The 24382-nt window shown below is 37.1% G+C and overlaps 1 protein-coding gene across 1 annotated transcript in view; it reads left to right on the plus strand.

The window, feature by feature from the left end:
* Positions 1 to 24382, plus strand: part of LOC150100509 (uncharacterized) — a 1094033-nt gene that overhangs the window by 899868 nt on the left and 169783 nt on the right. The window contains exon 32 of the mRNA XM_090402670.1: positions 15537 to 15716. Coding sequence (XP_090258796.1) covers positions 15537 to 15716 — 180 coding nt within the window. The remainder of the gene's footprint in view (positions 1 to 15536; positions 15717 to 24382) is intronic.

A 24382-nucleotide genomic window follows, 5' to 3' on the forward strand; every position in this document is an offset into this window, starting at 1 on the left:
TGATCCTTTCAGAAGTTTGTAAGTCTCGATCATATCACCCCTCTTTCTCCTGTTTGCTAGTATGTGCAGTCTACAAATTCTCAATCTGTCTTCATAATAAGTATTCCATAATCCTGATATCATTTTAACTCTCTCCTTTGCACTGTCTCTACTATATCAGAATCACAACAGAAACCAGAAGACCAGACCTGCACACAATAGTCCAAGTGAGGTCTTATGAGACTTTGTAAAAGAGGCAAAGTGACATCCTTACATGTTTCAGCATTGCAATTATGTTTTGAGTTATATTTGTAATCTTTGCTACATGGCCCTTGAGCCTCAACTTCCTATCAACTAACACTCCAAGATCTCTGGCATCATCAGTTTCTTTTAGCATAATCCCGCCAATATAGTATGACATTGGATATCTAATCATGCCGAAGTGAATGACATTACATTTACTGACATCTATTTTCCCATATCCACAACTCCAGCCTATTCGAATCATTCTTCAAGTACTGCATATCAGCAGCATTCCTGATTACCATACCTGTCTTTGCATCATCAGCAAATAGCTCTATGTCACTTGTCAAATCCTTCCCAATATCATTAATGTACAGATTGAATAACAGTGGACTTAGCACTGATTCTTATTGTACAACACTGGTTATCTTGCAGACTCCCATCCCCCCATATGCCACTTTTTTCAGTCAGCCATCCTATTATCCATGATAATATTCTATAATCGAAAACCATATTCTCCAATTTATGCAACAGTCTACCATACTGAATTCTGTCAAAAGCCTTAGCAAAAACCAAAAGTATCATAGTGTATCCATTCCCCTTGTCTAGTTCAATGATAACATTGTTATAGAATGTGAAAAAGTTGCTAAAACATGACCTTTCCTTAGTAAACCCCATGTTGCTTATTGCAAAGTAGAGATTCACTGTCAGCCCATTTCTGAATGCGAGTCCTAACTAATTTTTCCAAAATCTTCACCACCACTCCTGAGATACTAATTGGTCGATAGTTGGATACATCCGTCTTTGCATCACCCTTGTACAATGGAATTACCATATATTCTTTCCATTCGTGCAGAATCTTCCCTGTTCTGAGATGCATATTAAACAGCCTGGTCAAAGGAATAGCCAGTTAAGCTGAACATTCTTTTAGCACATCTGCTGATATCCCATCAGTCCCTATTGGTGAATTATACTTAACTGTGTGGAAAGACTTATGTGTTATAGATAGGAAGAACATCTGCCTCAATGAACACAAAAAATATATCCGGCGCTTTTGCTATGGCAAGTCGGGTCTGGCAGACCATGCTTTGGATACCCCTGCACACAGGATCAATGGAAAACAACAACAACAACAAAAGTATTGCACAAAAGCTTTTATAAGTCAGAGAAGTTGTTCTTGGAATCAACAGAAGCCTTGAAACATACTCCAAACCTCAATAAGTATGGCTGTATAAACCTACCAAAGATTTCAGAGACAGTCATCCTAAGACCAAATTAATATTTTTTTTTTTTTTTAAAACTTAGATGGCACCTAATTAGGACTTTAATAGTCTTTGTGTTGCACACTACAATTATTATACTGGTCCCACTGTTACACTGGATTGCAGTTGTCTCACTAATGTGACAAACTGTGTTTGCGTGTGCTGAAGATGCTGGATATAATACAAGCGAAATATTAGCATTTAAGTAAATAAATAGTTCTTTTCTTATCAATCTGTGTTTGCATCTTCTTCTTCTTTCACTATGCCTTATCCATGTTAAACGGGGTCGGCACACCAATCTTTAACCTTCCTCTTCCAAGTTCTCCGGTCCACGGCGTCCTTCGGACTCCATCCTTTCTCCCTAAGATCCTCTATCACCTTATCCCTCCACCTGAGCTTGGGCCTGCCTCTTTTCCTCCTTCCTTCCAACTCCATATACTCCACTCGTTTACCAACATACTCCTCACACTTCCTCTCTACATGTCCAAACCACCTCAACCTACTTTCTTGTATCTTCTTGCCAATTGGTCCCACCTTAACTGTCCTTCTGATGTAGTCATTCCTTATCCTGTCCTTCTTTGTCACACCACTCATCCATCTCAACATCTGCATCTCCGCTACCTCCATCTTCCTCTTCTGTGCCTTGGTTATAGGCCACGTCTCCACACCATGGAGCATCGCCAGCCTCACCACCATCTTATACAGCTTTCCTTTCCTCTTACAACTCACTCTCTTGTCGCACAGGACCCCGCCTCATCTTCCTCCAATTCATCCAACCGCATGTTATTTGGTGCTGTATTTCTTCATCCAAGTCACCATTCCTCTCGACAACCGACCCAAGGTACTTGAATTTCTTCCCTGAAATTAGCCTTTCACCCTGGAGTCATATGACCATATCCTTGTCACTCCCTGTTGACATATATTCAGTCTTCATCCGGTTCATTCTCATGCCTCTCTCCTCCAATGCCTTTCTCCACTTTTCCAGGGTATTTTCAAGCTTCTCTCGGGATGATTCACATAGAACAATGTCGTCGGTAAACAGCATGCTCCATGGTGCCTCCTTCTTGACATCCTCAATTGGAACATCCATGACCAGGTCAAAGAGGTAGGGGCTCTGAGCTGACCCTTGGTGTAGTCCTACGACAATGGGGAACCCTTCTGTCATGCCGACACTAGACCTGACCTGCGTTTCTGTTCCCTCATACATCGCCATCCCAAACCTCACGCACGTCTCCGACACCCTCTTCTTCCTCATACTCCTCTATACCTCATGCCTGGCCACTCTGTTGTATGCCTTTTCCAGGTCTATAACCGCCATGAGCAGATCCACTTGCATCTCTCTATATTTCTTCATCAATTGCCTTAGCACAAATATCGCATCTGTTGTCCCTCTTCCTGGCATAAATCCAAATTGCTCCTCACCAATTTTCATTTCCTGCCGTATCCTTCCTTCAATTACTCTTTCCCATATCTTCAATGTGTGTGACATCAGCTTGATCCCTCTATAGTTGCCACAGTCTTGAACATCTCCTCTTCCTTTGTAGATTGAGATGAGAATACTTTTCCTCCATTCCTCTGGTATCTTTTCCTCATCAGATCCCATAACATATCCATGCCCTCACTTCCCAAACTTTTCCACACTTCCCCAGGTATCTGGTCTGCCCCCACAGCCTTTCCATTCTTCATTTTTCTCAGTACCCAATCCACTTCCTCTCTACTTATGTCTTGCACCGGTCTCTCGTTTGCCTCTCCATCCTCACACCTCTCTCTCGGATTCTCCTCATTTAGTAGTTTACGGAAATATTCTTTCCATCTTCCTCTGATTTTGTCCTCCTCTTGTAATACTACTCCTGAGGCATCCTTTATCTGCTTGACTGGTGTTATGTCTTTTGAGGCCTTATCTCTGGCTTTCGCTATTCTCAACAGCTGAGCTTCACCACCGTTTCTCTCCAGTTCTTCAAAAACCTCATCAACTGCCCTCGCTTTCACCCTTGTCACAGCTCTCTTTGCATTTTTCTTCGCTAATCTATATGTCTCCTTGTCGGCTCTAGTTCCAGTCATGTCCCATTTTTTCTTTGCCTCTTTCTTTTCCTTGATCTCCAACTGCACCTCCTCATTCCACCACCATGCCTCCTTATCTTCAGACGGTCCCTTTCCTGATGTTATACCAAGCACCTCTTCTCCAATTTTTCTAATATTCTGACTATTAACGTCCCACCATTCTTCCACATCCTCTGGTAACTTCATTTCTTTCAATACCTTTTCTTTAAACTTATTCCTTGGGCCTTCCTCTTCTAATTTCCACCACTTTATTCTCCTCTGTGTTTGCATCTATACTGTTAAAATCCAATCAGCTATTGGTGAATTGCTGTTCAATTTGTGCAACAGCTCCAATACCTCATCCTCATACACCAGAGTTTCTTAATCCAGTGAAGAGGTAGCAGTGAGCTCAATGTTGTGGTCACCAGGTTGATAGCTTTTAACAAAATGGGCACTCATTAGTTGAACAGCCTCTTCTGCATCTGTAACCCTCATGCCATCTGTATTTAGAAGAGTTATTCTTTCATATTCATTCTTTCTTTTACTTGCAGCATATCGATAGAATTCTTGTGGGTTGTCTTTAGCATGCAGAGCCAGTTTCTTTTCATACTCAGACTTTACTTTCCATATGATAGTTATAACTATTCTAGCCTGCTGCTTATAATTTTCATAACGGACATAATCCTTATGCACACAGTATTCCTTCCACATCATCCTTTTCTTACAAATCTCTTACTTAATAAGATTACACATCCATTTCACTCCTACCCTATTTATTCTTTGAGCTCTCAAGACATTCTGATATCTCATCATTTAAGTATTGTTTAAATGCTTCCCATGCACTGTCGCTATTCTTCCCATCCAGCAACCGATCCAATACCACTGAACTCAGTCTACTCTACAGTTGGTCATAATTTCCTGCTTTGTAGTCCGGCATGTAACCTTTTCTGAATGGAACATTCATAAACTTTGTCACTTCCCAAATGAGTACCACATGATTTCTGTCACCAACAAGAGGCAGAATAGTTACATCTATAACTAAAACACCCTCTGGCACTATAATCAAATCTAATACTCTTTGACCTAAAGTTCCTTCTGTTACATGCTGCTCGAGGAAGTTGTTCTGCAATCCAATCAATATTTGGATAATTAAAGTCTCCCATTATGATTACTCTTTTCGCGCTCATCTTTTCTATTTGGTGATGCATTTCTTCATCACTAGCAACCGATCCACTAGGCCTGTAACACCACCCCCACTAATTAATTGATCTTGTTAGATTCCACCTCACACCAGATGGCTTCAAACTCACTGCCAAATGATTGTAGTACTCTAACAAACACACTGTTAGTAGTACTAACAATAATAGGTCTCAACACTAACTCGATTCGAGTCATCCAGTATCATTCGCAGCACACCCCTCCTCCTCCTCTCCTATCCTCTCTATCCTTAGTATGTCTGACGTTGATAGCCAGGTCTCACTAATGCATACAATCTGAGGTCCCAACATATTGACTGAGGCAACATACTCTACTCCTTTGTTTCTGATTCTCATAGCATTCGTGTTGAGACATAATAATCTACCTGCATGTTCTTTGTATAATCTTGTCTGCAGTCTGCATGACACAGTTGGACAACTTGGAATCTCTATTCTTCTCAAGTGACTTATACATGTAGAGATCTTTGCATGCATTTGATGGATCTGAACCGGATTAACACGAAGTCGAAATCATTCTCTCCTCATCAATATTTCATGATAAAGCTCATTCCCATTGTTGGATCGTACATCCTGGCTTTGAGTCTGCCATTTTGTTTGTTAGATGTTGATTGATACTGATCCGAATATAAGGAAATTTATATTATCCTGCGTCACCCTATATTCAAATTAGTCTATATAATACAGAAGAATCAATCATCAACTAACTTTTGCAATCTCACTTTATACAGGCCGAGGTTAATATTATCATTTAAGGCTTCCACAAGGTCTGATATTTTTTTATGAGCAGTGCAATGAAGGAGAATCATGCAAACACCAAATTACAATCAATAAAACAAAACATTTAATGCAGGGTTATATAACATGTACATTAAGTATAACTTTGAAAACAAGATAATGCAAATCAACTTAGTTCAGGTATTCATAACAAACATAAAACATTAGGCTTCAATCATCCAGCTGTCAATTTTACATTCTTCCGAATAATTAAAAATGGTTCACACAGTCCAATACTGCAGAATCTTGCAGTAAATATTCTTATAGTAGAACTCTCTAATTCTCTCTTAGTCAACAAACACTTAATTCAGTTATGAGGCAGTTATCACATCAAGGGAGAAACACTTTTAAGCTCCAAACTTTGGCTAATTTTAATAGAACGCCACAGCTAATGTTAAGATATATCAGGCGGAGCTAACTCTTATTTCTTCATGCTGAAATATAAAAAAAATTGACTGCTCTTACCGGGTTACATCCTTTACGCAGCGGATTCACTACAGGCACACTTAAAACTGAAGTTAACTATAACTTTGAAGTAACACTATTCAAAAGGAATCTTCACTATATTATTAATTATAATGAAGAGCCAAATGCCTCAGCTTGCACTACCTTCAAGGGTCAGGTGCTGCACTATCCAGGTATTTGCTTATGCTTGGAATCGCCGAACTTTATATATAGTCTATATTCGGCATGAAACTCTTTGAGTTTCTTATTCAGCTAAGAAACAATATGGGATATAATATCCCTTAACTTAAATAACTTCACTATATAACTGAAATATTAAACATAGAACCTTACAAGTCTTGATGCACTTGTTTTAGGTAATCTACTTATTCTTTGTTTTCTTTTCTACATTAAATTCAGCCTTGCACTATTCTTCCTCAAAACAATTGGAATTATCGTAATTTTAGAATTCCGCATAAATATTCCTAATTGCCTATTAATTTCCTGGTTCGTTCCTAATCTATTTACATCATATTCAAATCCCCATACTGCCACCCATTACTTTACTCCTTGCTCTCCTGAATGCTTCTCTCCTTCTTTCTTTCTTTCGTTTTCCAATAAAATACCTTCAGTCTTCCTGCCAAAATCCGGTTCTAGCCGGTTCAGCTCATATCAACTCCTTCTCCCTTCGAATACCATAGCTCACGCTCCATGCACATACTATCTAAAATTAACGCTCCATGCACATATTATCTCCGTTTCGTTGACAACAGCCAATCAAATGCATTCAGAAGAATTACATAAAATGACTTTCTCTTTCAGTAATGTTAATAAAAAATATATATATATCACAGTTCATATAATATACATTTAAATTTACTTATACACAGTTTCTTACAACATTTACACAGGAATTAATAAAATAAACTGAATGATATTTTAATACAGAGTCCTATCATTACCAATACATTTTAGATTAATTAATTAAACAATAATAAACAGAACTCTAAGTAATTATATGAATAATAATTTACAAGTAAGAGACTAACAACAAATGATATTAACAAGTCTTGCTTATAACATGGTGGATTATGTTAAATGTGAATGAAGAATTAAAACATACAAAATAATTTCATTCACAATTTAACAAAGGCCTACTCTTTCTCTGAAAAATTTTTCTTTAAAGAAAAATTTTTCATATATGATTCATTGGTGGAGGAATCAGACTTCTCATTTCCTTTTTGAGTTCTTAAATAGTTCCTAGTTTGAACATAGCCTGATTTGTTATCATGTTTTATATTTATATTTCTCTCTGTATTTCCTCTTGTATCTTTGTGTTTTTAACATAAGGAAACATTTGTTCTCTATGCCTATAGTGTGGTAATGTCCTTTCAGGGTAAAAACTGTTCTTTGTCACTAACACCTAGCCTCAGTTGTCTCTCGTCTTGGTAATCCATTCTTTTAGTCTTCCTTCTGTGATCACTCATTCCGTTGTATTTCCACTGACTTTCCAAATTTCTAATTCTACTATTTAAGGCAGTTACCTTGACAAAATTAACTTTTAGTTGATTTTCAGTGCCAACATCTGATTTATGTATGGATATTTGTTGTTGTGATGGTTCATTAGTATCTAGCAGTGTTTCAGTCTGATAAAGCTCATCAGAATTTACATCAACATCCTTTTTAGTTGTTTCACTTACAGATGACTTCTCCTTAGTAGATGGTTCCAATTCATTTGGCAAATTAAACTCCTTTGTCTGTTGTCTTGTTCCATCATATTTATGATTACTATTTCTTCTGATACTTCTTTTCCTGTTCATTAGGGATATTTCCCTCTTAGAAAAAGTATTAATTCTCTTAGGAGAATTGATACTTTGCTAAGAAATTTGTTCCTAAAATAATGTGGGAACTTAAGTTGGATGTTGTGGGGACAACAAGCAAATCCTGCCAGACACATAGTCTAAATTCTGGTAGGTAAATACTTGTGCAAAGTTTCTCATAAGCTATGAAGCTTGAGTCTAATAATAAATTTAGTTTAATCCTTTATCCAAGTGTGAGCAAACAAAGTTTGCACCTGAAGGTATCTTCAGGACTGGGGTAAGGTAGCACAACGCCGGGAAACTTGTTGCAAAGGTGGAGGAAGCTAACATCACTCCTATCTCAGTATCTCCCATAATGCAAAACACATCTCCTTATCCGCAAGGAGATGTGTTTTGCATTCAGTGTATAATGTTATGCATTAAGGGAAGGGCCACTACCCACTATCCAATGCATAACATTATACATAGTTGCAAGGAGATGCGTTTTGATTACAGTCTAACCAAGTAAAAATAAACTTTCAAGAATCTTGAGTCTGAGAGAGTAGTAATTCTCAGTTTCTCTCAGTTTGGCAGTGCTCTTCCATAACTTGTTTTTTAAGTTTAAGAAATAGTCTATTCTGATGGTAGAGGTATTGCATCCAGTATCTAATAAGATGTTGCACTTAGAGCCTAGGATATTTCCTCTAATTCTCATCAATTGTTCATTTAAATTGGGGGGGTTTCTGAATTCTATTATACTTTCTGTGAAGTATGTGTCCAACCTTTGAATCCCATCTGTTGCTAGAGTAATTTCCTTTAATAAGTTTAGTTTAATCCTTTATCCAAGTGTGAGCAAACAAAGTTTGCGCATGAAAGTATCTTCAGGACTGGGGTAAGGTAGTATAACACCAGGCAACTCGTTGCAAAGGTGGAGAACGATCTCATCACTCCTATCTCGGTATCTCCCATAATGCAAAGCACATCTCCTTGCGGATATGTATAATGCTATGCATTAAGGCAAGGGCCACTACCCATACCGGTTTCGACCTTTATTGAGGTCTCGTCAGTAGTGGAGATACAAAGGCAGAAGCAATGAGAGGTCATCCTAACCTATAGGAGTTGCTAAAGGGTGTGCAACCTTATTATTAAATTACTCCAGATTCAGAGAAAGATGTTGAGAGTTTATTTTTCACTTGGTTAGACTATAATAAGTTTAGTTTAATCCTTTATCCAAGTGTGAACAAACATGTGTTTGCTCACATGTGTAATGCTATGCATTACACATCTTCTTGCAGATATGTGCTTTGCATTAAGGGAGATACTGAGATAGGAGTGAAGAGATCTTTCTCCACCTTTGCAACAAGTTGTCTGGTGTTGCACTACCTTATCCCAGTCCTGAAGATACTTTCAGGTGCAAACTTTGTTTGCTCACACTTGGATAAAGGATTAAACTAAACTTATTATAGTCTAAGCATGTGAAAAATAAACTCTCAACAGTAATTTCCTTTGTTATAGAAACAAATCCTGGCAAAATGTCCAACTCTGTTGCAACTATAACATTTTGGAGGATCTCTATGTTCTCTCTCTGTCTGAGGTTGAGGGACAATTGGCATCTGTTGTTTAACATTTTCCAGTCCTTGAATCACCTTATCTAGACTAGCCAAAATGGGGTTGATTTTGTTTTTCCACCTCTTGTTTAATTATCTTATTAATTTTATCAGTTGTGGTGTTTTTGTCTTCTTGAGACTTTACGGTAATTGCTGATAATTGCCTCATAATCTCATTAAGACTATCCATTATTGGTTGTAATTTCTTTACTTCCTGGTGAATTAGAGTTTGCACTTCTGCCATCAGCTTTTTATTGAATTGCTCTTTACTTTCAGTTATGCAATTAACGTTACTTGGACTTTCTCCAATATTCTTTCCTTTTTCCTTTTCATCTTTATTTTCTTTTCAATTTCAGATTAGTTCAAGGAACATCCAGTCTTATTTACAACATTCACAAGACCTACACTGGATGAGGGACAAAAGTCTCCAATTATTTGTTCTCTTTCTTTGACCGCCTTAAAACATTCTTCCAAAGTGTTAATTCTCTTTTTTGTAGGCAGTCTCTCTTAATTCTAATCTTATGGCTTGGCAAAACTGTTGGAACCCAGCCCAATCTAAATGAGGCTTATCTTCATTAGACAGATTTAAACTATTGGAGAGTGTTAACATAGGATTATAAAACTCTGTAACACTTTCTTTATCCTTTTGTGTGATCCTCTGTAATTTCCACAAATTGGGTCCCATACTTCTCAATCTAGAGAACTGTGAAATTAAGATATCTTTAAACTTCTGATAATCTAATGTTTCCTTAAGTACTGGAGATGAATACAAAAATGTTTTTGCCTTGCCAATTAATTTACTTCTCAACAATATTAATAATTGAAAGTCAGTCCGGTTTGCTATTTCCCTAAGTTTTTCAACAAAAGAAAAGAAAGACAGCACATCATCTGATTCCTCACCCGAAAACTGAGGAAAGACCTGTTGTGGGTTCACTGTATGAAAAAATTCACTATCTTCCATTCTCGAACTAGATGAAACTGCCATATTAATCTATCAGCTACAAACTTAAATTTAAAAATCTGAATCCAAAAATAACTTCTTTCTTTGCCTGATTCTGGTTCACAACCTGCTCACTGTGATTCACTTAATTTTACTATTAGGTTTTAGGGATCACCTCTTCTTCCACAATAGCATAAAAAAAAATTTAATTACTCAATTTACACTATTTGATTAAATTAATTACTCAATTCACATCCTACCAGCTGTGCCATTTTGTTGGATTGTACATCCTGGCTTTGAGTCCGCCATTTTGTTTGTTAGATGTTGACTGATACTGATCCAAATATAAGGAAATTTATATTATCCTGCATCACTCTATATTCAGATTAGTCTATATAATACAGAAGAATCAATCATCAACTAACTTTTGCAATCTCACTTTATACAGGCTGAGGTTAATATTATCATTTAAGGCTTCCACAAGGTCCGATATTTTTTTATGAGCAGTGCAATGAAGGAGAATCATGCAAACACCAAATTACAATCAATAAAACAAAACATTTAATGCAGGGTTATATAACATGTACATTAAGTATAACTTTGAAAACAAGATAATGCAAATCAACTTAGTTCAGGTATTCATAACAAACATAAAACATTAGGCTTCAGACATCCAGCTGTCAATTTTACATTCTTCCGAATAATTAAAAATGGTTCACACAGTCCAATGCTGCAGAATCTTGCAGTAAATACTCTTATAGTAGAACTCTCTAATTCTCTCTTAGTCAACAAACACTTAATTCAATTATGAGGCAGTTATCACATCAAGGGAAAAACACTTTTAAGCTCCAAACTTTGGCTAATTTTAGTAGAACGCCACAGTTAATGTTAAGATATATCAGGTGGAGCTAACTCTTATTTCTTCACGCTGAAATATAAAAAAAATTGACTGCTCTTACCGGGTTACATCCTTTGCACATCGGATTCACTACAGGACACTTAAAACTGAAGTTAACTATAACTTTGAAGTAACACTATTCAAAAGGAATCTTCACTATATAACTGAAATATTAAACATAGAGCTTCACAAGTCTTGACATACTTGTTTTAGGTAATCTACTTATTCTTTCTTCTATGCATTAAATTCAGCCTTGCACTATTCTTCCTCAAAACAATTGGAATTCATTGTTATTTTAGAATTCCGTATAAATATTCCTAATTGCCTATTAATTTTCCGGTTCGTTCCTAATCTATTTACATCATATCCAAATCCCCTTACTGCCTCCCATTACTTTACTCCTTGCTGTCCTGAATGCTTCTCTCCTTCTTTCTTTTGTTTTCCAATAAAATACCTTCAATCTTCTCACCAAAATCCGGTTCTAGCCAGTTCAGCTCATATCAACTCCTTCTCCCTTCGAATACCATAGCTCACGCTCCATGCACATACTATTTAAAATTAACCCCATTTCCTTGAAATTAATTGAACAGCCAATCAAATGCATTCAGAAGAATTACATAAAATGACTTTCTCTTTCAGTAATGTTAATAAAAAATATATATATATCACAGTTCATATAATATACATTTAAATTTACTTACACACAGTTTCTTACAACATTTACACAGGAATTAATAAAATAAAATGATTGATTTCAATCGAAGGTGAGTTAGCCGATCTCATACGGAGCGGAGGTAGCAGGGTTTTTTTCTCCCGGAAACTCGGGTTTTTCATCCCGCATACAGACAAATCGGCCCTTCAGAACACATGCAATTTACAGACAAAAAATACTAGTTGTGGTGGAGGTGGGCAGTAGATGGCGTTGATGGAGATAATTCATAGTAGAGGTTCGGTGTAGTGGTTGAGACAGTTGTAGGTGTCCTCCCGCGATGAGTCTTCGGACTCCTTGGAGGTGTCAGGAATAATAATAATAATAATAATATTTTAATACAGAGTCTTATCAGTACCAATACATATTTTAGATTAATTAATTAAACAATAATAAACAAAACTCTAAGTAATTATATGAATAATAATTTACAAGTAAGAGACTAACAACAAATGATATTTACAAATCTTGCTTATAACATGGTGGATTATGCTAAATGTGATTGAAGAATTAAAACATACAAAATAATTTCATTCACAATTTAACACCATCATTAACACAGTTATATAACATTGTCTCTCACACACTTGCATTCTCACCATTCCTCCCTTTATAATTTAGTTTCCCTGACTCTCTGTTTTATATCTCATACCAGGTTATATCTAGTTTTTCTAGACTTCTTATATCAAACGCATTCAGGTGTAAGCTGTCCCGTTTATACAAATCCAATCTTCCCTCGAACTTACTCCAGACATCCGAAACTCGCCTCCATTCCTTCTACACATCATATCATTTGCCATCATAGTCCTTCTTCTTAATTCATTTTTATCGTATCAAGGTAGTATACTGACAGTTTTCACTTTCTCAATCTTCAGTCACCTTTTCCAACCCCTTCATGTCCTTTCTCATACTGAACTTATCGCTAGTTAAGTCATTAGATCTACTACAATTATGATCTCGTTTACTTTTCTTTTCTGTTTTTGAATTGCTTCCTGATATATTCTTAATTTTTGCTCTGGAAAACCATAAATTATAACTTACTCAACAATAGCATTTTTATTATAGCGAAACCATACCAAATAATGTCCTTCTTTTAACAAACAACATCACTTACCTGATTTCTGTTACTTCCTGACCTACCTGTTTCCATGCTTCGTTGTTTCTTATTTTGCTGCTTAATTTTCATTCCCTCCCTATGTTCATTTAAATGCTTCTTGACTTTTGGTAATTCCCATACCATCTCTCTGATGATCTTCTTCAATTTTGTTATTCTGGAGGTTAATTCATTTACAATAACCTCCTCTGTATCTGAAATAATCTTATTAACAGGGCTATCCTTCTTGGACTGCACAGCTCTTAACATTACATTTCTTGTGCGTTTTTGGTGCCATTTTAAACTTATACTTATTATTGATATATCTTAATAAAAATGTGTTATGAAACACTAAAATCTACACTAATGCATTATAAAACACTAATTTTCTAAGGGGAAAAACACAATAAAACACAAAAATCACCAATTTTACACAAACGCTAAATTCACCACTAACCACAATGTATCCTCAAAAGGTTAAATATGAGCTAGATTGCGAGTTCAAAGGCTGGAACAATATAGTACTCTATCCTTGGACTCCTTGGAGGCATCACGTAATAATCATAATAAAATACTAATGACTTGATATGAACAGAACTATATAATCTGCAAACTCTGGTGGATGAAGGGCTGAAATTATGAGACATATGTTCTAGGAAGAGTGTAAGAAGTAGGTATTTTTGAATGGAAATAGGTAGGGACATGAATGCATTTTCTAAGAGGATTGTGAGAATACAGATAGTGGATGAGAGTTTTTAAGATGATAGACTGTCATCTAAGGTGAATCTGAGGACTAAATGGTGGTCCTGAATAATAATAATAAAATGGAGTGAATTATGAATGCATAATTACTAAATCAGTTTAAGGCAGATATGTGTTCTATGATTGTTATCTGTCATATTAAGGCAGTGGTTAAATTCAGCAGGACCCACCAGGGCTCGACCCCAGAATTTGTGCACTGGGCCCAGATCCAGAACATTTTTCTGTTTTGTGACTTTTCTCCCTTTATGGTAATTATGGCTAAATTATTGTTGTGTTATTATCGTTTACAGTTTTGAATGTGTATATAAAGTCAATATCAACAGTCGCCTGATTGCAAACTCGTGATGAAAGAAACGGAGAGGTTTGGAGCTTCCTGTAATGTGTTATCTTACAGCGATTGACAAGCAAACATTATTGCAGCATAGTGTAGTGGAATTTTGACCGACTCATAGCGTATTTTGTCTTTTCTGGTTGCTGCACTGTCAGTAACCAAGAATAGAACACAGATTAGTAGTTGTTTATCAAAGCTCATGATTGAAAAGCACAAAGAAAATCGTGTAATGTTTTTGTGTTTATGTAGGCCTACTATTTCAACTATGGATAAGTACATTGGTACTGTCTTTAAACAGAAAAATAGCTTAGATGACATTGATAATACAAAACGAGTTTGTAATGACAGTTTGTGTGTATTTTCTGAAGAGAAAGAAGTCTGTAACGAATTCACAGAAACACAGGATTCCCATCAGTTGCAATGCAATAATATTGATATGTTGAATGAAAGGAAAAATTTGCTGACTTGCTGGACACTTGACCTGTGGATAGCATTCAAAGGTAAATAAATATAAGTGATTATTTTGTGAGGACGAAGGCTTGGGGTGTATAACATGTGCAGAGGTACAGACCCTAGGTGTAAGTTCTTCACATCAGGGTATTCACTTAGCATCAGAGTGGATAAATGGATTAATACGTATTAAAGGAGAAGGGTCTAAACAATGCCATCAAAAGCAACTCTGAAAAAAATTTACGAACATAGAGATACCAAATCTCACAAAAGTGCAGAAGCAGTTATTAGAAGTAAATGTGAGAATTCATTGTGACACATTGTAGAAGAACAGAACAGTTTAGCTTACGAAATCACATGCCATGTGTTTCGTGCTGCATATCATATTACAAAGCATAATTGTCTTTTTGTAGTTCATCCAAAATAAAGGCAAGATTGCTTTAATTAGACCAGAATAAATAAATAAATAAAATTTAAAAAATGTTGCAACAATCTAGCAATAGCCTCACATTTATGATCCTTACTGTAAGGCCCTAGAGCTTATTCGTTTAGAATTTAACCACCGTATTAAACCCTTAACTAACTCACACAATGCCCATAATATCTTCTTTACTTATTTACTGATGTTGCAGTCATTACTCCTTTATACAACTTATTGTGCATATTTACCTTAAGTGAAAAATCTAGTCCTAACATCTTTGTTAATCTCATTCTTCCTGAATTTCTTGTCATAAAGGACAGTCAGTGTGCATTTGTGATCAGTTACAGAACTCCACAGATGCTAAAATAATAATACTGTTACCACTGTTGCCGCTTTATGAAATGGCAGAATTTTTTCTCCTGAAAACTATACATCCATTATATTGGAAATTTACGGCTGAATAAAAGGCATTGATTATTGCTAATTTTTATCATTAACTATAATTTCCTAACCATATATAGCATATTCTCTTTACAGTGCTTTTATATCTTAATTTTATGTTATTAGGACTCCCAACCCAAGCTGTAGACAAGGGAGAACAAGGAAGTCCAGGACTAACTGGTTCCCATGGACTTCCTGGCTTTCGGGGAGATGACGGGTTTCCTGGTACTCCTGGAATAAAAGGTCAGAGTGGTGAACCTGGAACTGATGGTAGAGTTGGATTTCCTGGTATACCTGGTCAGAAAGGTCTGTATATATGTTTAGGATTATTATTATTATTATTATTTTAGGCCTCCATGGAGTCGAGACCCATCGTGGGAGGTCCTTCCTAGGAAACACAAAGTCTATCATACCACTCCTTGAACTCATTGACCATTCTTCCTCTCACCACCTTCCATGCAAAGAAACCACTCCTCACCCTCTTGCTCACAGCTTCCTTTCGTACTTTCCAGGGATGGTCACGTCATCGCTCCTTCCTGCTGCTCCACCAAGTGAAGGACCTCCCCAGCGTTCCACCCTGTAACTGCCTCTCAACAGTTTAAAAGTCTCGATCATATCTCCTCTCCTTTTATCCACCAATCTCTGCAGTCTACATTCCCTCAGCCGGTCCTCATAATTAACACTGTAATAATATTTGTATGGTTGTTATTTTGCAGATAATTTTTCTGAATGAACTTATACTGCTATCTCTTGATTTGAAATGAAATTATTATTGTTATTATTACATGACACCTCCAAGGAGTCTGAGGAATCATCATAGGAGAACACTTTACTCTACTCTACTCCGCTACACACATCTCACCGGTTCCCCTATTACTTAACTCTCCAACTACACAGAATGACACTACTACCATCAACATCATCTACTGCCCACCACCAACAGTATTTTTTTGTCTGTAAATTACATATGTTCTCAAGTAGGTCATTTCAGTCTATATTTGACTTATGTCATTTATCAAAAAAAAGAAATTATTTATTATAGAAACTTTTTTTCTCTTTGTTTTAAATAATAAGATATAATAACCTATGGGAAAAAGTATTATTTGTTCCTCAAATTACTTTTTTAACATTTAGTTTTTTTTTTATAACAGAATTAGGGTATTGTCTCAGGGCCTACTTAAAGGAAAACCATGAAGCTGAAGGACAATAAAACATATTCAAAATATAAATTTATTATTCTACTTCTTAACAAGAATTGAGCTAACGTTGTGTGGCAGGTATTCTATTTATTTTTTTTTTTTTGTACAACTGTTGGTATTGGCCCTCTTACAAATTTTACTGCTTCTTTCTTCATCAGGGTCAGCCTCTAAGCATTGCTACTTAAAAACTTCAATCATACGAAAAATATTTTCAAATTTACTAAAATAAAGAGCCAAAAGGCTTCACTTCAGTGGTGCAAAATTATATAAATCAAGTGGATATTAAATCCAGCATTATTTCAAAGCCGAATGTAGAAACTATGAAAGTTTCGTAAAAAAAAAAGTTGAATCAGAGAGCTTACGGGAAAACACTTGCCGGCATTTACGAGTTGTCCTAGCATGGACCATATAGAAGACATGATTGATTGCCCAAGCGTCCATACATTCACCTTTTATTGGCCAATTTTGATAAGGTTTCACTAGTCTGACAACTGTTTCAGACAGGTTGGTTCTCCTCAGTTTTTGCTTTCTTAAGGTTTCTGCTTGGTCTCTGAGGAGAACCAACCAGTTTGAAACTGTCAGGCCAGTGAAACCCTTATCAAAATGGGCCAGTAAAAGGTGAATATATGGACGCTTCGGCAAGTGATCATGCCTTCTATGTAGTCTGCTAGGACAGCTTGTAAATACTGGTGAGTGTATTCCCGTAAGTACTCTGGTCAGCTTTTTTACGAAACTTTCATAGTTTCTACATTCGGCTTTGAAATAATGCTGGATTTAATAACCACTTGATTTATATAATATTTTCATATTGTTTCTGTGAAATCTCTTTTGGCTGTGTGTCAATGGTTAAATTTTCTTCATATTCTTCAAGACCTTCCTTCTGTGCATCTAAATTTAGCATGTCGGAATTACTCAATTTTGCAATTACATCAATGCCATCTAGTGCCCACCACCACTAGTATTTTCACAGACAATCACAAACATCCATGCCCCATGGCTTGGATTTGAACCTGCAATCTTTCGACCAAAGAGCAGATATGCTACTCGCTCGGCTCAGGCCTCCAATCTCATCTCATTCTAATCAAAACCCAGTTCACACCCATTGTTGGAAATTTCCTTAATAACATTATCCATTTCATTTGAAAAACCTCTAAAATCATTTGCATAATGTGGAAGAATGTGCTTCCAAATGTCTCGCATATTGCTAGCAGTAATTTCATTCCAAGATTGATGAATATTTTCATCAGCAGATTTAACATTAAATTTCTTCCAGAATTGTACTAATGTTATAAAATTCTCTCCAGATGTTGCTTCTATTGCCTGTTTAAATGTTCTTCTCAGGTAGTGCCTTAAAGGTTGCAAGTGCTAAGAAAGTGCTTATTAATTGGCGAATAGTCCGTTTTTTTTCTACGTTTTTGTAGTGCTAAGTTGTTTTCTGGAATACCAGTGTCCATCAGTGTTTGTTTTTTGAAGTTAGTTGTCATGATATTGTGTATTTTGGTTACCGAGAAGACGGGATCGGAATCAAATGCATAACGGTGGAAGACAAGACGAAGGATAAGTTTTCATTATTTACTTATTTCATTTTATTTATTTATTTATATCTAGTGTACTTAAATGTTCTGTTTGAAATTGTTTGTACTTATTTAGCGTTTATTTTTTGACACTAATTAGCAACACTTTTAAATAATGGTGGCAGCAGCAGTTAAAATTACAAATGGCATATCGCCAAGTCTCCCCCCCCCCATTTAAGGACTCCATTTTACATGACAGCATACAGGATTTTATAGCATGCGAGACTTGCGGAATGTATGCGTCCCGGCGATTGTATATGTCCCAGGAGAAAGAAGGGGGAAAACATATATACGGGCAATGGCAGGAACTTGGTGATTTAGAAATGACCATAACTGACCTCATTGAGATTATAACTGACCTCGTTGAGTCAGAGACAGGAGATTCTCCACGTAGAGAGATGACGGGTATGATAGAGGGCAAGAGAAGTATGAATAAAATAATAAGAGTGGATAGTATGGAAAGGTTGAATGATTCCAAAGTTTTAGGAGATAGTCTCAATTGGGAGGATAAATGGCAAACAGGAATGGCTGACTTACAGAGAGAGAGAGATAGATGAGCTGAAAGAGCAGGTGGAATGTCTGGGGAATGAGATGAGAAGTATGAAAGATGAAATGGAAGAGACAAATGCAAGGCGAATCAGAGGAGGAGTGAGAAAGAGTTATGGGAATGGAGAAGAAGAGAGAATAGGAACAGTATAAGAGGGAATGAGAGAGTTGTATGAATGATAGAAGAGGTGAGAATAGGATAAGTGGAAGAGAGGGAATGAGTGTCAGATATAGGAATAGTAGAAGAGGAAGGAATGGAAACAGCAGGAGAGAAGGAATGAGAGGAATGCAAGGAAGCAGAGGGACTAGAGATAGTGTTGTCAAGAAGGCAGGGAAGCACAGAGAGAAACTGTTACAAGAGAGAGAGAGTGAGGGATGCATGTGAGCAATTGAGGAATATGGTGGTAAGAGGTGTAATGTATGGGGACTCAGTGATTTGCAGTGTTCAAGATAGGATGCATCGGGAGTGTTTGCCAAGGAACAATAGAAAGTGTGGCTTTGGCAATTAAGAGAGGTGAAAAGGTGGATGAGATGATTGTGATGGTGGGAACAAATGACTTGAGTGGTGGTGTAAATAGGGCAGTGAGAGATATGAGATTCTTGCTTGAGGCTGTACGAAAGAAGACACAGAGAGGAAAGATTGTGTGTGTGTGTGTGTGTGTGTGTGTGTGTGTGTGTGTGTGTGTGTGTGTGTGTGTGTGTGTGTGTGTGTTGCCTTGGTATGATAATGTCGAGCTGAGCAGAAGAGTAATGATATTGAATGGCATAATAGCGAGAATGTGTCAGAAGAGAGGATTTGAATATGTGGATGCTTGGAGTGTGTTTGAGAGCAGAGAGGAATTGTATGCGAAAGACAGCCTGCATGTGAATGAGGAAGGACATAGGCATCTTGAGAGATTGCTGTTCTGAACGAGTCAGTGTGTCCCAGTGTGGATGGTAGCAGGGGTGGCCTCTTGTGGGAATGGGTACTTGGAAGATGGGGGGATGACATCAGGTAATGCTGAGCCCAGTGGAGTCTAGAGGGGATATAATAACAGGAATAGAAGTTGCTCAGTCCAGCATTTTTCGGCGGGATATGAAGGGAAAGCGGGGTGGTGGAGTACTGCTTATGTCCTCTAAGAGTGGATATGGTGTGAAGTGGGCAAGGGATATTTAGTGGGGGTGTTGCTACAGACCAAGGATGACAGAAGGGGGGGGGGGCAGGAGATGTTGAGACAGTTCAGTGTGGCAAGTGCAAGAAGAACGATTGTTAGGGGAGATTTTAACTACAGCAGTATAGATTGGGGAAAGGAAGATGCATGTAGCAATAAGGGAATGGAATTTCTAGAATTCTTGAGGGTCAAATGTCTTAGACAACTTGTAACAGAGAGAACAAGAGGTTCAAAAGTTTTGGATTTGGTTATAGCATCAGAAGAGCTGATAATAATTGAGATGAAATCTCTCCCACCAGTTGGAGAGAGTGACCATATGGTTTTGACTTGGAAAATGAATAGACGTGCAGGAGTATCAAAGAGACGGGAACTTATGTGGAATTATAATGCAGGTGATTATAATAGTCTTAGATGTCAACTTGGTGAAGTTTCGTGGAGGGAGGAATTGGAAGGCCATTATATCATTAGTGCTTGGGAAATTGTGAAGGAATATTTGTTAGCAACAATGGTAATCTGTATTCCACAAGTGAAGAAGAGGACACAATTTGGAGTAAAGTGGATGACAAACAATATTAAACAGGAATTGCATGTGAAAAAGAGGCTGTGGAAGAGATATAAGGAGACAGGTGAAGAGAAGATGCATGAAGAGTATAAGACACAGGCCAGAAGAGTGACTGGTATGGTAAAGAAGATGAAACTGGAATATGAGAGGAGATTTGCCCTAAGATCCAAAGAAAATCCTAGAGAATTTTTTAGATATTTGGCCAGTAGGAGGAGAAATGACTGTGGAAGAATGACGTTGGATAAAAATGGGAATAGAGTGACTTCTCCAAAGGACATAGTGGAATTGTGCAATGAACACTTTATTGGAGTATTTCATCCTGGAGGACTCGATTTGAATACTAGAGGGATAGAGGCAGGTTCGAGGTTTAGAGGTACAGGAGGAAAGTGTGTCCCACATACTGAGTACTCTGGATGTTAGTAAAGCTTTGGGACTGGATGGTATTTCACCACAAGGTTTGAGAGAATGTGCTGTGGAAGTGACAGTGCCCTTGGCCTGGCTTTTCAATGAAAGTCTGGCTGCAGGAAAGGTGCCCTTGGAATGGAAGGAAGGTAAGATAGTGTCATTGCATAAGGGCGGTAGCAGAATGGAAGTGTCTAATTATAGGCCAGTTTGTGTGTCATCAGTAGTTGTTAAGATCTTGGAGAAATTAGTGAGAGACTGTATACAGCTTTGGGCAGATGAGGGTAATGTTATCTGTGAGAATCAACATGGATTTGTGAAGATGTGGTCTTGTTTTAGCAATATGCTAGCCTTTTATGATGAAGTTACAAGAGCATTAGATGAGGGAAAGGCATATACTGTCATTTTCCCAGACTTAGCAATGCATTTGACAGGCTGCAACATGATAAGCTGATATTCAAGTTGCAGCACACAGGTCTGGATGTCAGATTGGTCAACTGGATTCAGGACTGGCTGTCCGATAGGTATCAGGGAGTTGTGTATGGTGGAGCAATATCAAAGAGGCAGAAGGTTCCAAGTGGGGTTCCGCAGGGCTCAGTATTGGGACCTATATTGTTTAACCTTTATATCAATGACATTGTCAGTGTATTGCAAGGGGATATTCGGTTGTTTGCGGATGATGCAAAGCTGGGAAGGGTTATTAGTAATAGTGCAGATTTGGTAGCCCTGCAGGAAGATTTGAATAAGCTAGATAGATGGGCAAATGAATGGGGGTTTCAGTTTAATGCAGCAAAATGTAAGGTCTTGAGGTTTGGGACACATCGATGGGATGCTGCATACTCTATGGGAGGAGTTAAAGGAAGAAGTAGGAGAGACAAGAGATCTGGGTTTAATGATTGATAGAAACCTGAAATTTAGGGGACATATTGCAAAGGTAGTGAAGGTAATGCAGAGGATTGCTGCAATAATGAGAAGGACACTGACCTGCAGAGATAAAATGTTATCATTCCATTGTATAAGACATGATTAGATCACACTTAGACTATTGTTTTCATATCTGGTCCCCAGGATTTGAAGGGGATAAATTATCTGTATAAAGGGTACAAAGGTGGATAACAAAGATCGTGTCGGGACTGTACAATGTTCGTTATGAGGATCGGCTGAGGGAAGTGTGGACTGCAAAGTTTGGTGGATAGAAGTAGGGGTGATATGATTGAGACTTTTAAACTGTTGAGAGGTGGTTGCAAGCTTAACACTGGGGAGTCTTTTGCTTTGTTGAACAGTGGGAAGGAGTCATGACAAGGGGGCCATCCATGGAAGTTACGAAAGGAAACTGAGAAAAAGAGTGACGAGTAGTCTCTTTGCATGGAAGCTGGTTGACGTGGAATGCATTGCCTGATGGATTGGTGAGAGCGAGAATGGTCAATGCATTTAAGGAGTTTTATGATAGACTTTGTGTTTCCTAGGAGGGTCCTCCCTCGATGAGTGTTGATAGACTTGTGTTTCTTAGAAAGGACTCCCACGATGAGTCTTTTGACTCCATGGAGACCTGAATAATTATAATAGTAATAATAATCCCCTGGTCCATAGGTTGTAGGGGGAAAGTTGTATTTGGCAGTAAAAATATCATTTAATGTTCTCACACAACAATAAATCAAGAGAATTAGGGTGACAAGGTGCATTGCCTGAAATATGTAGAGCATATTTTCATATGCAAAAATTCTTATCTGTTGGACAAAAATAACATGTAAATATATAATCCATGCTTTCTTGTTAGACTTCCAAATAACGTGAGAGAAGCTTGATTAATGCCTTTGAGGGCCCTAGGATTTTGTGCCCTATAAACCACCATGGATTTTAACTTTAGATCACCTTCAGCATTGCCACCTAATAGAAAAGTCATTCTATCTTTTACAACCATGCTGAGATTTCTCTGATTTCGCCAGAAAAGTCTTGGAAGGCATTCTCTTCCAAAAAAGGTGGAGACAGAAGCGAGCTATTGTTGATCACAAGAGTCATAGCTCCCTTCTACAATTTTCTTCAAAATCTCTTGAGAATTTGCGGCTACCTCCTTATCTGCACTTGTTGTTTCACCTGTGATTTGAACATTATGTAGGCTATTTCTCTTTTTGAAACGCTCAAACCACCCAGCACTAGCTTGGAATTCATCTTTTCCATCATTGATAGCCCTTTCTTTCAAGGTTGCAAAGAGACATACTTTTGATTTAATAAGGTCATTGTTTAGCAGGATCCATTTTTGGTTACAATCTTCAATCCATTTAGAAAGAAGTCTAATTCAATAATTATAATACTTGGATTTTGAGTGGTCTTCATACATGATGAACTTGAAGCGGCCTTACCTTTCTCTTTGTATTCAGCAGCGTTGCTTAAAATTGCTCTTTTAGTTGATTCACCTATTTTGTGTTGTTGTCCTATCTTTGCTCTGTACTCACCTTGTTAATTTTACTTTATTATTTCAAATTTTTCTTTCAATATGATTACTTTTCAAATATTTTTCACACTTCACTTTTTTTTTTCACTTATGATTAAAGGTTGAGAAAATACTTTAAAATAAAAAAGTAAGGAAAACAGTCGCAAAGGAGTGATGAAATATGATCAGCAAAATGCTATGTAATTAGCAGATGACATTTTGGCAGTAAATTTGAAACATAGTGTACATGGAAATGGTGTAGTATGCCATTAAAAAATAACTTTGTAAAATGTTTTAAACAGTAGCTAAATTATTTCATCCTGGTCAGTGATTTTTTAAAATAGTTAGCCATAAAAAAATGTATAGTCAGAAAATTTTTAAAATCTGTAACATTTATTTTTAATTATTATTATTGTTATTATTACGTGACACCTCCAGGGAGTCCAAAGACTCATCATGGGAGGGCACTACTCTACAACTCTCTGCCTCCACCACTCAATTGACCAACTACAATGAACTGCAACTACACCAATGCCATCTATCATCTGCCACCACCACTAGTATTTTTGCAGACAATCTCAAATATCTATGCCCACAGCAGGATTCGAACCTGCAGTCTTTTGGGTGGAGTGCAGATACACTTACCACTCGGCCAACCAGGCCGGCAATAATAATAATTTTTTAGATGCACTAATCGAATTTTAGAGGCACATTAATTGCATTCGGGAATAGAAAAAAAGATGCACTAATTGAAAATGCCTAATCAGAGATGCATTAATCAAGGGATTTCAAAATTATTTTTATTTTTCAACATCAGTTTTATTCTTCTTAAAATGCTCCAAGCACTGTTCAAAGATTTTCATGCAAGGCAAGTGCATTTTTTATCCTGTGAGCAAGTGCAGCACCCATCTTGCACAAGATTTTTCATTTGCCATTCTTCATGCGAAATATATCCTACACAGTCTTTTGAAATGCCTATAGTCTCAGCAATTTCACACAGTTGGACTCGTTGGTCATCCAATACCATATCATGCTTGAACAATGATTTCTGGTGTTGTTACACTTTTTGGTTGTACTTCATGTGATTCATCTTCAAGGCTGGTACGA

Source organism: Typopeltis vanoorti, chromosome 13, assembly GCF_054136105.1.
Source record: "Typopeltis vanoorti isolate ZY-2024b chromosome 13, IOZ_Tvanoo_1.0, whole genome shotgun sequence".
NCBI lineage: Eukaryota > Metazoa > Arthropoda > Arachnida > Uropygi > Thelyphonidae > Typopeltis > Typopeltis vanoorti.